This window comes from Hipposideros armiger, unplaced genomic scaffold (assembly GCF_001890085.2).
Source record: "Hipposideros armiger isolate ML-2016 unplaced genomic scaffold, ASM189008v1 scaffold_339, whole genome shotgun sequence".
Taxonomy (NCBI): Eukaryota; Metazoa; Chordata; class Mammalia; order Chiroptera; family Hipposideridae; genus Hipposideros; species Hipposideros armiger.
In genome coordinates this window covers 413,213-432,190 of record NW_017731689.1, presented here as the reverse complement: position 1 = coordinate 432,190, position 18,978 = coordinate 413,213, and the positions used below count along the sequence as shown (strand labels likewise).

The 18,978-nt window shown below is 42.5% G+C and overlaps 1 protein-coding gene across 6 annotated transcripts in view; it reads left to right on the top strand.

Annotated features, from left to right (window-relative positions):
• SORCS1 (sortilin related VPS10 domain containing receptor 1) overlaps positions 1-18,978 on the top strand; it is a 528,833-nt gene that overhangs the window by 194,918 nt on the left and 314,937 nt on the right. For all 6 annotated transcript variants that reach the window (XM_019661209.1, XM_019661205.1, XM_019661207.1 and 3 more), the window contains exon 2: positions 16,737-16,804. In XM_019661209.1, the coding sequence (XP_019516754.1) occupies positions 16,737-16,804 (68 nt within the window). The remainder of the gene's footprint in view (positions 1-16,736; positions 16,805-18,978) is intronic.

The window sequence follows — 18,978 nt, the reverse complement described above, 5'->3', positions numbered from 1 at the left end:
AACCTTTAATCCAGTTGATAGAATGGAAGGGTTTTGCTCTTCCTCCAGATGTGTAGACACCAAGCGTTCAGCCTTCCGTCCTACTGTAAGTGACAGAAATGATCAAACTGCAGTAATTGTCACAAATTGCCAGGAGTAGTGAAGAGTTCGGGGCTTCTCAGCTTTGACTGTCAGACCCCAGGTTATGTTTGTGGCACTGGCTTTAAAGAAAGAAGAAAAGACATTTCGAAACTTGGAAGCTGAGATAACTGAACCCTGTGGGAACTGCTTTGTTTCCTTCCCCAACAGAAACTAGGATGCTGATTTCATCCTGAGAGCTTCGGCCCCGCTGGGCCCTAGAGCAGTTCCACCTCCAACTTGACTATAAGGAGAGTCCCAGAGTCATTCTGTCTTTCAACCTGAAGCAGGCCCCTTGCTGTGCTTCAGACACAGATAGATTTGTTAATTAGCGAGGCTGGGAAGGAAGACACCAACAATCTTCTTGCAGACTGAAACTGGTTTTAGTTTCTGGTCTCCAGGGCCAGTTTATCTCGGAGGCGCGGAGTCTAGGGCTGGCGGAGGTCATCTTGCACCCCTGCCAGTTCCCTTCCCTTGCCTCCCTGCTTTCATTTCCTTCTTTACCTTCGCTGAGCTGTGCCACGTAACATACACGCTCTCCACCCAAACATCGTGTGGGCTTCACACTTGCGTTTCTCTGCTCCCACACAGACTTCTGTCATGAAACGGTTTTGTAGCGGCTTGGCTAAACCAAGGTCCAGATGTAATAAGACCACCTCTATGAAAGCTTTCCAGAGTCCCATCCTCTTACTAGACAAGTCTTCATAGCACTTTTTTATGCACTACTATCATATACTAATACTTATCATATTGTATAAAGTGCTCTGCAGCCCCCAAAGATAGTGATTAACTCAAAGCCATAGAAACTCATTGTTTTGTTTCAACGGCATATCCCGAGCACTCTGGCTCTGTGCTGGACCCACAGTCATGGCGATGATATTAAAATAATAATAGCTTGCATTAAAAAATTAATGTAATAATGCATTAAATTAATTAAGCTATTAATAATAGCTTAATAATAGCTATACGTCAATAGCTTGACTTATAGTCAAGTCATACCAGTAGATGCACTAGCACAAGCAGATGCTCATTTAAACCTCGTGAATAAAGGGAAGGGCATGGATACTGAGCCTCACACTAACCTAGCCACTTCCAGATGCAAAGGAAACCCCGTTTATGCGAGGACACCACCTTTATCTTCATTGTGCCTGCCGCCCCGCCAGGCACTGCCATTCAATAATTCTGCCAAGTGGTATCTTTTCCTGGAGACAGAGTGCTAAACAGTGATTTATTGCTTGAATACACATTGCTTTCATGGAAGTAATTTGTTTAAAACAACAGTAACGCTCTAAATAAATTATTCATTCCATGCTAATTCTTCACTTTTATGTGCTGTAGTAAGCGTCAAAATAAGCTGCCTGTGGGGCATTTTATTTTTGCCACATTAATCCTGGACAGTTTAAAGACAAAAAAAAATTTAAAAAAAGGAAGAAATCTAAAGAAGAGGTTCCATTTTCAAGAAAATAGATTTCTTTTTTGCAGTAGCCTCCTGCAGCAACTAGGGAGAGTGTCCTGGCCAGTGTCCTGCCCCTCCCCCAATGGCTCGAGTCACTTCCTGAAGTCCGCTGATGGCCCAGCAACCCGCCTCATACTCCTGTTCAACACGGGGAATAGTATGTAGTTCCTTTTCCCTGAAGGGCGAGATTCACACTGGTCAGTCCCCGTCCAGAGGCCACAAATGAGGTTCTTTCCCAGGAGATGAGCATTTCCTAAGGCACACAGGGTGCTGGGTTTCTAAATTTCACTGGTGTCTTGATTTAGGATTACAGGAATAAAAAAATGAGGAAGCAGCAGTGACAGACTTATCCACTTTTTGACTGATTTCCCACATGGAATAGAGATATTATTCCTGTCTAGCCTTCTTTATCCTTCTTTATTGAAGCTCCGTTTCCTGTGTTTTGTTAGGGACATGTAAGTGACTTTCAATTTATAAGTCCGTCCTTGACAGAGGAGCAGATGGATGGCCTTAGAGATTCTTGGGAAGTTTCTCCCCTCTTTTCTGAACTTGACTCCTCCATGTTTTATACCTGCTGGTGGGCAAGAAGAGATGTGGCTCTGTGCCTGTGGGGTCCACAAAGATGTCAGGGAGTAAGATGCAGAGATGACCCTTCAGCTCAGGACTGTGGAAGAGCTAATTCAGCCCATCCTTCAAGGCCCCGGCTGCAGGTCAGAAGCCAGAGAGATATAGGCGTAAAAATGTGCGATCTGAGCGCCGGCCCATCCCTTGTCCTATATGAGAATAACACAGACCACCCTGGCAGGACTCTGAAGTGAATGAAATGACATATTGTGTGCAAAGCACCTGGCTTGTTGTAAGCACTTGCAAAGGTCCCCATTTACATCTAGCTATGGATTGCTCCTTTCCCTTTGTTCCTACAGTGCTTACTATCCAAAGCCTTCAGTGCTAACCTGCGAGATCTCGGAGATCTGCGAGAGAGCCTCTCCCCATCTCTAATGTGTAAAGAGGGCAAGTATCTGTTTCTTCTTTCTGCATCTCAATAACACTTAGAAGAACAAATGCACACTGTGGTTAGAGCCTAGAAAAGCATTTAGATAGAAGATAGATGGATAGATAGATAGATAGATAGATAGAACAGATAGACAAAACCTAGCATCAGGCTGATTAAAAGCAAAAAGCATAATCTTTGAAACTCTTTAAAGCTCTGTCTCCCCCTCTTGAAAAAGGCCATGTAGCATGGTGGTTAAGCACCTGAGCTCTGGGCTCAGTTTATTTCGGTTGAAATCCCAACTTTCCTACTTATACGCTAGGGATCTTGGGCAAATTCTTTAAACTCTCTGATCTGCTATCTGAAAAGGTCCTTCTCTGCCCCGTACACACACACAAAATAAAGAGAGCAAAAGAAAGAAGGGTTGGCCTCATTGGATAGTTAAGAATGTATATACACGTGTAGATTATGTTATTCAAAATGCTTAGCACAGTGACACAAATTTTTAAAGTGCTCAATAAAGTAAATTGGCGATAATAATCCAGTTAGAAAAGGGATTTCTAATTTTATCAATCCCATTTAATAGGAAAATGGAAAAAAATCAAACAAATTGACTAAGGTCATAAACGGATTTAAAACTGGCTCTGTAACCAGAACCCAGCCCTCTCAACTTCTAGCTTTAAGCCCCCACTCTGCCTCCCATACAGACTCTGTTTGGCTTTGTCCTCATTGTTCAGAGGAAGTGAGATTGAGGGTCTCATAGGAAATAGGTGGAAGACTTAGATTTCAGACCTGTACTCTGTTGCACTTACAGTTTTCTAGGGCTGTCTGTTCATGGATAGAAAAAACTCACACAATGGGAGGTGGCTCTCTGCAGTGTCCAGCCAACCTTCAGTAGTCTCACAGATCTGTGCACGAAAGCTAACACTTCTGAGTGAAAGGACAGCAAAATTAATAAACCTTTGGATTGGATCGTAGACATGTTTTATGACTACTCAGCACTCCCTAGAAAGATAGATGCACAGCACTGAATTATCTGTAGCATTTAATACTTTAATCAGCCTAAACTTTCAAGCAGAAATCCAAAGTGTTTAGAATATCATTCCTAAAATCGGAATTTGATTAAACAGCAATGATCTTGTGCCGCAGTCACTCAGGAGAGTGTGAACCCACTCTGCTCTATCCAATTGCTACGATAATTGCTCATGTAACTGGAACATGTTGTTTATGCCTAGAGAAGCCCATCACCAATATAACTAGTGAGACCATCATCAGATATTGAAGTTCTTTAGGTCAGCAAGAGAACATTATGTGCACGTTTACATGGAGCTGTGAGAGTAAAGAGGGCATTGGTGTGACAGTGATTGGAATGTAAGTGCAGGAGCCATTTCATACTTGACTTTGTAGTCCATATTATGAAATTTAAACTGCATTTTAAGATCAATGGCAGGCCACAGAAATGTTTAAAGAGTGGGAAAAGGTGACAAGATTGCTATTAAACAAAGATTTCAGGGGTAGCAGTGTAGAGGGGGACTTGAGAGGAAGCAAGGTGAGATGCTGACAGTTGTCAGAGGCATTGCAGTCTTCTAGGTGAGAGCTGATGTAGGCCAGATCAGTTGAAGGGAGATGGGAGAGGTATATAGGACATAGTGACTGGTTAGGTTTGAGGAGAAAAAAAGGGGGTTGGGTCAAGGAAGACTCTTGGGCAATAGCAATAGCATTTACTAAGCCTGGCAACACAGAAGATAGAGTGAGGTATGCAGCATAGAATGCTATTTTAATGGGAAGAGACCTACAAACATGTAGTTTAACCATGGAGGAGAGCGGTGCTCAAAGGCGTACATTGGCTTTGTTACTCAGTGTCCCAGTGCGTTAGCAAAGAGCTCAGGCTCGGGTCCATGTCTCCTGACTCAGAGCCCAGGTCTGTTGAAATGGATTAGTCCACTGGAAAGGATTAATGAGCATGTAATATGGAATCCTACTCTAAGGTGGATTTACAGTGAAGCCAATGAAGCTTAGGATTCAGAGCCTTCATAGGGGGCACGGGCTCCCGTGACTTCTGGGAGTTTGGGGAAGTTATAGATTGTTCCAGGTGGAGAGAGGAAGCCAGGTTGCAATCAAAAAACATTTCTATTTCCTCATACCAAGCTGCCTGAAGGTATTTCAGAAAAAAAGTATGCATAGCTTTAAGGTGGTAATGTATTATCTAATTTCACATTTTAATAAATATTCACTTTTCAACCTCATTTTATTCCGATTTTTGTATGATTTTTCTTAAAGAGAAGCCCCCAAGCTATGTGACTCTCATCCTCACAAAACTTGGATCTATGCCTGATCCTACTAGATCCAGTCCTCAGTCCACCTCTTCCAACTCTCCCCTCTCAGAACCGGCCAATCCTGTGCTTCCTTCTAGGAGCTCCTGCTTCATGCACCAAATGAGCACAAGGTTTCTTAAGAGCATTTTTTTTTTTAGTGGAAAACAGTGTGTTTTACCAGGACCCATCAGCTCCAAGTCAAGTAGTTGTTTTAATCTAGTTGTGGAGGGCGCATCTCAGTGGCCCATGTGGGGCTTGAACCAGCAACCTTGGTGTTATGAACACTGCGCTCTAACCAACTGAACTAACCAGCCTCCCCAAGATCATTCTTTACTTTCACAAACTTCTTATTCAAAAACTGATTCTTCTAAAAGTGTGACCCACACCATTGGTCAAACAAGGTGGATGGAGTTAGATGATCTTTCCAGTCTGTTCCAATTTTGTCTTATTTTTATTTTTTAAGAGTGGCGGAATGTTAATTTTTTATAACCGCCCACCAGCCATCTAGATGCCATTGTAGAGGATTGGAACTAGGGTCATGCAGAAGCATTTTGGCTCTGCAGTTGAATCACAAGGGAGATATGAGAATCACTTAACCATGATAGGATTTTTTTCTCCAACAGAAATCTTTGTATTAATACCTTTTACTTGGAATTTCAATATATCATTTAAATTTAACTTTCAAGCCAGTTATTTTAGGTTTTGAATTTTCTTTGAGATAAGTTGTGTCCCATCAAGCCTTAGCACTCAGACTAGGTACACAAAAGATCTGCTGATAGAGAAGTCAGTTGTGATTATTTATTTTTGAAGAGAATAAAATGTTTCTGTTCCTCCCTAGTCCACCTTAAGATGTTCCCATAGTAAAGGGAAATGTTTGAACTTAGCATATGGACTATCTCTGGTATTTTATTCTTGTTGCTTTGTTAGTTGTACCATATGGGAATATATATATTTACGTTCTTTTCTTTTTTTTTAATTTTGACACTTGGATCACCATACTATGCATATTTTTATTCATTAGCTTTCTGTAAGTATGGGATGTTAACCTTGAAAAATAATATTTAAAAAAAATGTGTTAACCTCTTCAGACCCATGAGTAACAGCATAAAAACCAAGATGGAGAAGTGGAAAGGGAAAGACTTGTTTCATTTCCTTGCATCAAAGCTTAATCTAAGGAAGCATGTGAACAGAAGGGCCCCTCATCATTGACACACAGTTTGCTGCTTAGTGGTGCGTTCCCTTTGTGTGTGGGTTCTCATATAGGAAGAGTCTTAATATAACATTTAGAGAGTGTCTGTAATTCAGACCGATAGTGATTTGAGAGCTTGGAGAGCTCCCTTTCTCAGACCAGTGCATCAGGGAAGTTGAAATAGAATTTCTTCATTCTTCACATCCCCTTGCTCTCTCGTACCAACCTCGAGTGGTACCCCTTTCACTTAATCATATGGAAGGTTTCCTCTCTTTGCTTTCTAGGTTTCCAGAGAGAAGATAATGCAAGACATATCTTATTGTTTTGCAACTCTGAATTAACAACTCTCTGCATTATGTGTGTTTTTATAACTAAGTATCAGGTGACCTAATTTGAATAGGGACTGGAAGGAGGATGGTTTGATACAATTTCCATTCCCTTCTAAGCACAATGAAGGGGAATAAGGAGAACCCTGGGTATAGCTTGTTTCTTTAGCTGCGAAACAGTGTACTTGGACGGATACTCTACATGGTTTCCTTGAACTGTAGTTCTCCAAACAACCCATTGAATTGCCTGTTTCTCTTTCTCTACTCCCTCCTCTCAGTTGCTTTCATGTCTTGGAGCTTTGGCTTTGGGTCTCCAGGTCTGTTTCATTTTTCTGTTTTACTATCCCTATATAGAGAGGTCTTGCCTTGAGTATACATTTTCTACATATTTTGTATAATTATTTTATCTTGATGATCTTTTGGGATTACACGGATGCTGACATCTGGCTTTTTTCTGGAAAAATAAATATGTCATTTAGGTCAGTATCTCCCTACTTTCCCTGGTATAATGTGGAGGATTAAAATAGAGCATAATTTAGGGCAGAGTGTTTTAAATAGAGGAAGAATACTATGAAATGGTCAACATTATCTGGTAGATATGGATATACGTTTTGGGAATTATACTGTTTTTTATTATTCAAAAAAGGGAGGAGGAGGAGGAGAAAGAATGATACATGGGACTGAAGTGTCATTAGCCTGGTTTTCCATTGTGAGATTAATAGAATTTTTTTTTTGAGTTGATTGTGCTCCTCACCTTGAGAGATAGAAGAGCAAGTTGTATTTTCATGATTTGCATCAAAAAGTAACTTAAGTCTAATGGATTTGATGATCTTGTGTTTGTTTGCTGAATATGATGACCTGGCTCTAGGATTGGAGTATAACAGCCTTTTATTACAAGTATTTCTTTGCTTGTTGCTAACAGAAAGAACTTCACTTTCAGCAAACGGGGGGGGAAGAGATACGAGTCGCCTTGGGTGAGAGCTGCAGTTTTTCTTGTATGGAAGCTCCTGGGACAGTACTCCACAGATCATGTGCTGGCCTTGGCCTTACACCTTAGCTGCAGATGACCTCTATAGGGAAAGAGATTCATTAGGAAGACATGGAAAATTTTACTAAAAAAAAAATGTTCTAGTTTCCATAAGGGCTGTTTCATATGCTACAGTTTGCTCTGTGCCTAATTTTGATTAGGTTCTCTGTGTGCCCTTGTTTCTGTCTGTATCACTGTTGGCTGCATTGCCTTGTACAAGGTCTGACAATTAAGTTTGCAAACTCATCCTAGAAAAAGTGCTACATACCTCATTGCTGAATATCACTATAGTCACCTTCAAAGTACTCCCCTTGGGAAGCTATGCACCAACAGCAGTGCCTAGTCCACCCTTCAAAGCAATTTTGGAACTCTTTTTCTGGAATGGCCATCAGAGCTGTCGTCGCATTACCCTTGATGTCCTGAATATCATAAAAATGTCTTCCTTTCACTATTTCCTTTCTCTTTGGGTGAAAAAAGAAGTAATTGGGGGCCAGATCAGGTGAGTAGGGAGGGTGTTCCAATACAGTTATTTGTTTACTGGCTAAAAACTCCCTCCAGACAGTGCCGTGTGAGCTGGTGCATTGTCGTGATGGAAGAGCTATGAATTGTTGGTGAAAAGTTCAGGTCATCTAACTTTTTCATTCAGCCTTTTCAGCACTTCCAAATGGTAACCTTGGTTAACTGTTTGTCCAGTTGATACAAATTCATAATGAATAATCCCTCTGGTATCAAAAAAGGTTAGCAACATCGTTGCAACAAGTTCACAATCTTAATTGTCTGACCTAGTAAGTTCTCCAGGGGAGGTGCAGTGGCTTCCAGTGTCATGCAGAGGATATTACATAAATAAACATTACAGTGAATTATGTGTGGGCTCTTACAAAACTAGAAGGTTGTTTGGGAATTAAATACTTGTCAGAGGCAAAAATCTAACTGCATTCTGGTTGACTCCACACCCCAAACTCATCCTACTCTTCCTACTGGTTATTCATTTCAAATTGCGTTTGCATGTGCTGGATTGCCTCTGTCTGATGAGTTCAAGTGCACATGTGTGGTTGTGTGTGTATATGCCATCATATTTTTTCATCTCCCCTCTGGGGCTTCTTAATCCAGTTTAGCAATTATTGATTTTTCTCCCCTTTGATGACTCAAATGGAGCGCTATTCCACGTTCATTTAAATCTCCTGAAAACAATGATACTGTAAACCACCCTGTTGAAATCTGCACTTAGATGTACATTCATTGTCAGGAATCCTTGAACTGGGGACAGCCAAGTTCTATAGTGAGTTAAATGGAAGGACCAGCTCCTAAAGAAAGACTTCACCAAGGTTTAACATTAAAATAATAATAATAAATGAAAAATAACAAATAAAAATGCCTTTGGCCAGAGGTCAGTAAAGAGTTTAAAAAAATCAAGTTTGTCTGTTATAAGGAAAAAAAAATGTCTCAGGAATGTCAGGAAGAAGGCAAAGTGAGAGAGAAGGACCACATCTGATGGATAACAGGCCTTCAGGACTTTTGGAGTGAACAGAAAATGAGGACCCTTCCTTGGGTCTGCCTCGCCTCCAGTAACCATCACCCTCACATTAGGCAGCAGTTGCGGGGGATAGTTAAGCTCAGTGATTAGGAGTCTGTATATAATGTGCTAAACTTGTCCACCACTCACAAGCTGAGTAATTGGAGTTGCTTAGTCTCTGTGGGCCTCAATTTCCTCATCAGAGGGGAAAAAAAAAGTGATAATTACTTGAAATAATGAAATTTGTTTAGGCATCCACAGATGTAAATGCTAGATGTTATAAATAATAGCCACAACTTACATTTGCTTAGCACTTTACCATTTATAAGTTTTCCCACTTCTTCTTATGTTTGTTTCCTACCATTCTAGAAGACTAAGGAGAGAGAGAACATCGTCTCCTTTTTTTCTTTTTTAATAAGAGAAGTCCGTTCAGTACCTGACTTACTCGAGGTCACACAATGGCAGATACTCCTAGTTGTTACTCAGCAGGCACTCCCCGCTTTTTTGTTTGTTTGTTTTTGCTGGTGGAGCCTCCCTCTTGCCATAGAAAATGCCAGGTGAAAATACGAGTGTCTCCTTTTCCCAGTCTGCATTGCAGCCACGTGTGGGACTGTGGCTGAATCCTGGCATGGAGAGGACAGATGTTTTGCTGGGAGGGCTTTTGCAAGTGAGTTTTCTTTCTAACTTCAAAACAAAACAAAAAACAGATATACTCCAGAGGCCCTTCTTTCCTTTGCTGGATGTAGTTATGTCCGCATAGGCTGCAAAAAAACGTTGTGACCGCCGTGCAGACATGAGGACAAGTGGCACCTATGCTGACACTGTCAGAGAGGAAATATGTACATCACATGGGTGCTTGATGGCATCGTTTGGCTAAACGAGTCCTGGAACTACTGCACTCTGGACTGCCTATGATCTAGGATAGTAAATCCCTTATCGTTTGAGTTACTTTTCGTATTGCTTTTTGCTGCTAAAGGCATTCTAACAGATATGGTGGCTGAACCACAGCTTCAAATCTGGTCTTCTGATTCCAAAGACTATGCTTTCCAGCAGAGCATACTGCCATTCTAATAGTAACGCCCTCCACAGGACAGCTGAATGGATCTCTCTGTTCTGATATCCTGTGTGTCCCTGCTCATAACCTAAACGTTAGCTAAACCTGAGGCATTGCTCTCTTCTGACTGCTCTTGTGAGCTTTCACACCTATACATCTCTAGCCTCATAATCCTTTCCCTTAGAATACCATCTGTGGTCTCTCTTGTCCATCACCTTCACGCATGTGTCTTGAAAGCCCCCCCTGCTTTTTTGCTTTTTTTTTTTTTTTTTTAGCTGAGCCATCCTGTCACCTATTAGCAGCTCAGCGGCAGCTCAGCTCAGGCCGGGAATCGAACCACTGTTGCTCAGAGCTCGCACTCTTGAGTGAGGTCTTAACCAACTGAGCCACTCAGCCGGCCCTTGAATGTCCCCCTTTAGATGAACCTATTCCTGATTATACTGTCCCTTCTTGCTCTCTAAAAGATATGAACACTTTTTCCTGTTGCATTCCTTTTTCTCACCTTAGTTTGTAACCATTTGTGTACAGTGTGCCTCTCCACTTGACCATGAGCTTCCAGGGGCTGGGGCCGAATCTCATTCTCCCTTTGTGTCCTCACAGCACATATTTTTTATCCCTGCCTCTTAAAAAGGCTTAAAAAATGTTTATTGAATTAGGTGTGTAGAATTTTACAGCTGAAAAGTCTTTCTTCTGAACTAAGCTCTCATTTTCTGGGAATTATAGAATGCTCTTATGCTTGGATTCATGACCCTCCTAGGATTCAGGAGATCAGCAATATCATTAAAGTGATATTCATTGTTTTATGTGCATAGCTTTTTATTAGATCAGATTCTTAAAGACTATACAGCTCCTCAAAAGAATAAGAACCTCTGTTTAAGTTGGAAAGTTGGATAAATGCTTATGCAGCCCAAGACACAATCTGGAACATGCATACTTTTAGGAAAACCACTGTTGTGGGTTTTCTTCTTTTCCCTAAATCTGGAGTGCAAAGAAAACAAAAGAAATCTCTGGCTCTTGAATACCTCCCGCCACCACCACCACCACCACCATTTTATTTTATCCAACTGTTCCCCTGAATGGTTGTTCCAAATCTCTGCAGGCCCCTTATCATTCTCTGTCCCTGTATTCGCTTCCATCCACATCTGTAAAAACATCCAGCCGCATGGCCTCTGGCAAGCAGTCAGCAGGGATGGCGGCCATTCGAGGTTGGGTCGTGAGGAAACGCCAGGGCCTGCTGGAAGCTGGTGGGCGAAGGGTGGAGGTAGCCAGCATCAGCCCCTGCCCCAACCTGCTGGCATTTTAATGCCGGACTGCAGCCCACCCCAGGGAGCGGAATTATGAACAGTAGCATGATCGAGCCCTGTGGAGTCTTCCCATGCGTTAGGAGGACAGAAGCACCCGCCCCAGCCAGCCCTGAATCACTGATGACTGAGAGCAATACAAAAGGAAATGTCTTGTTTTATAGACTGAGGCTCCTTTCACCCTCTTCATTGTTCAGGATTTGGAACTACAGACCACTAGGAATGAAAGAGACGTTAGGATCTTGTAGCATCGTGTGCATTGCCAAGAAACTCAAGGCCACTCTTTTGTTTCCCCCGAGATCAGATTCTGCTTCCACAATTGGACACAGAGAGGGGGGGAAAAAGACTGTGAATCACTAACAATTGAAAGAGGAGGAAACACACGCTACTTTTCTAAGATGTCCCTTAAATGAAGGTTAGATAAGGTGAAGGGCGGGAGCCAGACCAAGTATCCTGGTGGAACTCAATCCCCCTAAATGTCCATTAGTTCTCCCAGAGCTGCCCTAAATTCATAGTTTAAGAATAGTCAGTTTGCTAGGAAAACTGCTTCTTCAAGAGAGATTCTCATTAACCCTTCGCTTCCAACCAGATTTCTACTCCCAAGCAAAAGAATTCGGAGAGAGCCTTCCTAGGGGAAATTTGGAGGGGATTGGGAAATGCATTGACCTTCCACTCTTCCACCCCCATCTTCCTTTGGGGTACAAGCTGTAAGTTATCGCGAAAAGGGTCAAGACACTGTTTTTTGTGTTTTTTTTCTTATGAAAATTTATGGAGAATTCCTGTGCTGTTACTTGAGAAATGTGGAATACATTTTGGTTCTCCGTCGTCTGGTAATTAATACAGATGTTTTCAAAAGCATACTGTGTAGAATCAGGTTAATAGGAAAGTGTTTTAGGGGTTCCTTAAATGTTTGGGGTTTTGTTTCTAAATTATATTTTTTATATTTAAAAAAACAAACATGCTGCCGCATTCAGAGCTGTCACATGTCTAACTACTTGGCATCATGGTGACTGTGAGTATTAATTTAGCTGCTGCCGTCTTTATTCATTTGAATGCATACCTGGAAATAAGGCTTGTCATGCCTTGTGATACAACAGAATGTTTTTTTACTGGCCTTTGTAGTTTTACGCCAGAAACTCTTCTAAGTCATCTACAGACTAGTGTGTCTATTTATCTCCATGAGTGCTTTTGTTTTGTAACCGAGTACAGAAAGAAGTTGGGGTTCAAAGAGGGGAACAGTGCACTGGCATTTCCCCCCCAGGGTTCTCTGTAATGGTTTCTTTTCTTTCTTTTTTCAACTTTATTAAGAAATAATTGACAGATATTATTGTATATATTTAAAGTGTATGGTGTGATTTGCTATATATATTCATTGTGGATGATTGCCAAGATCAAGATAATTGACAAATTGGTCACCTCACATAACTAACTATCTCTGATTTTTTGTTGTTTGTTTTGGGGGGTTTGCTTATTTGTTTCTGTTTTTTGGTTGAGAATGCTTAAGATCCACTCTCAGTACCTTTCAAGTACACAGTATTGTATTGTTAACTATAGCTACCTTGCTGTACATTAGAGTCTCAGAAGTTATTCTTTTTATGACTGAAAATTTGTACCCTTTGACCTACATCCCCTCATTTACCCATCCTCCAGCCCCTAGCAACCACCGTTCTGTTCTGTCCCTGAGAGATGTTTTGGTTTTTGTTTGTTTGTTTTAAGATTCCACATATAAGTGATACCAGACAGAATTTGTCTTTCTCTTTCTAACTTATTTCACTAGTAAAATGCCTTCCAGTTTTACCCATCTTGTTGTAAGAGGCAGAGTTTCCACCTTTTTTACAGCTGAGTAATATTCCATTGTCTATTAAATGTAATGTCACATTTGCTTCAGTGATTGTTTCTTAACACCTATGTACAGAGGTGAGGCGTGGAATGCTAGAGTGGCTAGGATTATTCAGCAGGAACTTTGGAAAACCTTGAGAAAGGGGCAATAGCTTGGTGAGCTCAGGTGGTGAAAACTGGACTTGGCGCTGGGAAGGACACCTACGTTCACTTCCTTGAAGACCCTCCCCAAACCCTTCACAGAGCCTGGCACTGTTTCCAGCATTCTCACACCCTTTGAGGGATGGTTTGGGAATAGCAGCTTGGTGGGTGAGCATGTTCTTTAAAGATATAGACAAAGTGATGTTCCCCCAGAAGCTTTGTAAGCAGTGGGTATGGCGGGAAAGAGCCACAGTAAGAGAATAGGACACATGGCATGCAGTGACAGTGGCTCCTAGACTGGTTGGGAGATACTTAGTCATGTCACTGTGGACAGTCCCAGAGATAACTGGGTCCTGAAGTCTGGCACAATGTAGGTGGAAGTTGTCAAGTAATAGATATTTGGATTATAGCTATTTAAAGAAAGTATCCTAAGATTTAGAGAGGAGCCCCAAAATGCTGTAACCATCTAGCCACCGCTTACTGTTTTGAATCGGGGGTATTTTGGTACCACATAGTGAAAACAAGATAGAGAGAAATTAAATGCTCATGGATGGTCCGTGTTGTGTCAGTGTGTGTTCAAACAGCCTGCTCTCATTGATTGGATTTATGATTAGACGCTATGCACTTGACACAGAATCAACTTGACACATCAGAATTGTTTACTGAATGAATAAAAATAAATGACCATTTTTATAGTGAAATGCATATAATATTTCACTGGATTAAGACATTCCATTGTTTTTTGTTGTTGTTGTTGTTGTTGTTGTTTTAAGTTTGAAAAATAAACAAAACATGGTAGACCATAGGACCAGCATAGACAGGCAATTGCATTTTCCCATTTTTCTCCTCTAATGGCGGTGGTTTGGGCTGTGGCCACTTTCACAGGTGCTAATTCTGTTAACTAGTATTGCTAATTTACCAGAACAGAAAATCCAACGAACAGCAACACAGCGGATCTACTATAATGACACATCACTATCCAGGAGTAAGCGGCTGCATAACGCACATGAACAGCAAATGGAAAGTAGAGAGGAAGGGAGGTTTCAACTAATCGATTGAAAACAACTAAAAGTTAGCAGGTTTCCCTTCTTTCTGGCTGTGATCATTCTGAAAACAGAAAGGTTAGATTGATTCCAGCGGATATGCCTCAAAATGCCACGGAGGACTCCCCTTCCAGCGCAGTATTGATAAAGTGCCTGAGTGTATCACTGGCATTTTCGTTTTATTTTACTCGCCCAGCAAGAAGAGCCAGGGAGTGGGTTTGTACCTCGCTGCCGGACTGCCTGTGAATTGTTTCAACAATTGCCGTGCGTGTGCGCAAGGGGCTCCGCGCCATTACATGCGGGGTGAAAGGGTTCCTTCTCTGGCGTTCCCCTGAATTCCCTCATCAAATGGAATGTTAGACCCAGCCTGTGACCAGCTGAACCTCATTATTTAGTTTGCCGCTGTATTGTGTCAAGAGAGCAACTACCTAGAAATGCTTTATGCCCACACTAGTCCCATTTTCTCGGTGGGGGATTTATGGGCCTATTCAGAAAAACCGTACTGGGGTAGCACAGCAACATCGCTCTGTGTCTTCAAACAAACAGCCACCCTGCTGCCACTGATCAGTGTTCCTGGGACGGCAGTGATTGAGGTTTAGCACTTAGAGCGACTTAATTGGTGCACAGATCTGTTAAGCATATGCCCCCACCATAGGTATGCCATCTGATGTGCCCACAGGGTGCCCCGCACCTCACACATGCTCGCATTTTGCTAAAGAAGCAAGTTTTGAACCCATCCATGAAGGAAGCCTGTGCCATGGTTTAGGAGGATAAGGGGTGACCTTAGAGCACCGGTTCCCAGATCTCTGCCCGTCGTTGGGTTACCCTAGTTCTGCATGCCCTTGAACTTGGAAGAAACCTCAGGCTGTGGAGTTGCAGTTTGCTTGCTGTGAGAGAAGCATTCAGAATCCGCTCAGTGATGCTTGTGCCTTCAGTAAATCAAGCCCTGTGTGAGCCGAGTGGAACTTGGAAGGACTCAGCACTCCTTGGCAGCTTGCTGCCTTGGAATTCAAGGTTAGAATGTTCTGTGCTCACTGTGGCTAGAACTTACCCTTGGCCTTCAGACAAAATCCTGGAAACCGATGTCAACGTTTTTCTGCTGAGCTGGACACAGCAGGACTGGGCCAAATGTTCTAGGTTATGAGTATCAGGAGGGAAATAAGAACCTCCACAGAAAATGGAGCAGCCCCGGTAGGTTCTTCTCCTTACGTAAGAACAAGTAAGGGGTGAAGACATCACTGGTTAGGAATGCACTGCTCTGTTGAACCTTCCCAAGTGTCCTGGTGTTCATGGACTTCACGTAACCGGGTGGACCCTGGTCATCACCGCAGGGACCAAAAGTGACAGCCTTCTCAAGCTGCCGCGATGAGTTTCAGCGGGAAGGGGCTCATCAGGTCTGTGTCCACTTAGTTTCCTTTGGCGAGCACATCCTGTCCTAACTGGATCACAGACTCCTAGCCCTCATCTGTATTTACTATATGTTCTCCTCTAGCCTCAGGCAAAATCCTGGGCTCCTAATACATGCTGAATAAGTGTTTGTGAATTCTGAACGAATGAACTAGATAGTTTGGGTTCCTCTGAGTGAGGGTGAACATAGGAATAGGTTAAAATCAGAGAAGGACATACTGTGATATTAATGAAGCTTAAGTTTCAGGGTCCCTCAATTGCACAGATCCCTTTCCAGGACCTGTCCTAAGTTTGAAATCATAATCTTATATCCTGTTTCTTGTGGAGGACTCCCAAATTCTGTAAGCTTCAGGACCCCATAAGACATGGATTTGTGCCTGTTAAAATGCCGTGGCTTAGCCCTTGTGACCTCTCCCATCCAATGGCTTTCCCAGAAATTGGGAGATTAGAAGAAACGGATAAAGCCAAGCCTGCAGAGGAAAAGAAAGAGAAGGAAATAACATTTAAGAGCCCCATGCTAAATAAGGATGAACTGCATTTATTATCTAATTTAACCCCTCACAGCAACCCTTTCTGGGAGATAGCATATTGAGGCTCAGAGAAGCTAAGTAACCTGCCCAGTGTGGTACAGCTTCCAGAGCTGTGGACTACATCCTTGACCTTCCTCTCTCCCAACCATCTGCTCAGGGGTTACCTTGCAGGGTGCATATTTGACAGCTCTGTGCATCTTCCCTGAGAGTCTTAAACCCACCACAGTAAGAAACAAGAAATGCTTGGACTGGCAGGTAACTCATGCTGTGAGGGTGAGAGAGAGCTTTGGGGAAGGGATCAGGCTTGAGCTGTTTAATGGAAGGCACCGGTAAACCCTTCCCCAGTCAGGGTAAGTGAACGCTGTAACAATTCATTCAATTATGTTAAGCACCCATTAAAGGAATCCTAAACCCTCCCTTGGGCCATTTCAGCTCTACGAGATTGTAATTGTTTGAGACTAACCATGATTTCTTCTTTTGCCTTCAGGTGATTCTCATTTTGACAAAGCTCTATGACTATAACCTGGGGAGCATCACTGAGAGCTCACTTTGGAGGTATGTAGATAAATTGAGCTAATGATGATTGTTATTTAAACATGATGCCCACAACTGCTCCTCCCTACCCGCTTTTTCCTGGTGAGAAGGTTTCTGGTTAGTGTAGCTTTCCTTCCTCTATTTGCTCTCTGTTTCCTTAGCCACGGTTGGGGTTTATCGCCAGGCAGACCAGATTCTTACTTCTTTATAGACTCCTTCTTTTGGTCAAAGGTCTTCTTGCTAAACTGTTCATTAGGTTGTCTTTTTGCTCTTTGGTTCTCACAGTTCTCACTGATCTGTGAGCTTACTGGAGCAGAAGCGAGAGAATGGAGGTGTCTTTGCAGAGGGGATCAACATAACCTCTAGGTCTGCAGAATCCAGGCATTCCCCCATGCAACACTGTCTCCTGCAGCTTGCTAGCAACACACAGGTGTGCAAACACACTTATATGCATGCCTTTATCTCTGTGGTTCATGCTCTATTGCCTCACACATATACAGTGTAATAAATACTTTTTCAAATGAATGATACGAATCCTTTAGGGGCAGACTATCTCTTTGGATGCCAGCACAAAAGGAAGTCCTTAGAAACCCAGGCAACTATTATCTCCTTCTTTTTTCTTGGAGATTTTTTAATTTGTTGTTTCTTTTTGGTTTTAAAAATCTGTTTTATTTATCTTACTCCTGATTGGCTGTTCTCCACCAGGCTGTATCATGTGCCTACACATGAGCCAATTTCTGAAGCACAGAAGAGCACTGCCTCTGATTGGTCAGGTCTGGATCACATGATAATCTTGAGCGAGGATGGAGACAACCCCAGAGATAATATTCAGTAATTACTGGCTGGGAGGGTGTCAAACCCAGAGTCTGTTCAGATTTGTCAGTGCCCTTGTCATAACAATGGCTAACTGTGTTGAATGCCATTTCTGAACAGGCACCCCCCCAACACACACACACACACACACACACACACACACACACGTGCATGCACAACTCAGTGGGTGTGGCTATACTAATGACGGAAAAGGGGGGAGTGATCTTTGAGCAGACAACAGCTAGTGGGTGTCCACTGCCTGAGATCAATGAGGATTCCATCACCTGTGAGTTCACATGGCCAGGAGAAGCTGGCTATCAGCTCTCAGTGCTAAATTCTAGAGAGAAAGACTCTAGTCGCCCCATGTGTGTATGTTTCCGCCCCGGGTATAGTCAGTGTTGATTGGGAAGGGATGGTTGATTTACACAGTAGCACGTTGGCTGCAGGGCATGCACTTATAGAGGAATGCAGTCGCCATACAAGAGAAGGATCCTGGAAGGGATATATACCACCAAAGCAAGCTACCATACCCTATGAGGGGATTGTTCACCAAAGTTTATTTTTACCTGATGTCTGTTTTCCAGTAGACTTAACACTATGTATAGGGAGTCCCAAATAAATTGTTCTGTGCTTTAGGAGAACGATAGCAGACCAAGGAAAACGATGGATACTGTTCTTTTATTTGTTGTCAGGCATTTAAGTTATTGAACGCCTCCTCCAACTATGAGGTTAATTATGCAGAGTTATATCACAAGGAAATTTTGTAAGTGAATTAAAGTGGAGGGAATTTGGTAGGAGCCTCAAAAAGTACAGTTCTTTCATGCATTGAAGGCCTAACACCTGCTGTATTGTTTAAATTCAACCCCTGTTCGTCAGAACCTCAGTGACTCTGAGTAAGCTTATGCTCCGTTGATAGATTTCTCTAATGTATGCACATATATGAAAGAGAAATCCAGCTTTTATTCTGCACTGCGCCTGCCATATAAAGTGTAGCCTACCTATTAGAAAATTAGAAGGTACGCAGTTCCGTCTCAGTGGGACAGGCTTTTAGCAGCTCTGACTTTGATCCTGAGCAGTGGGAGGGGCATGCTGGAGGGACATGAAGACTGGCTTGTCCAGGCTGCCGGAGCTCCTGTTCAACGTGCCTCTCTCTCTCTCTCTGATGTGGCATTGTCATCGATGCCCCAGTCTAGGGGGAATGCACTCTTCTGATCTTAAGGGAGGGGGTTATTGAAGTGAAAATGACATCACGTTTCAATACTATCAGGCCTCCCTTCTGAGGGAGCTAGCTAGCTCCAGGGGCTTAAGCTTGGGAAAGTGTGGCGAGAATGACTTTTCAGTCCCAGAATCTCTCTCTCTCTCTCTCTCTCTCTCTCTCTCTC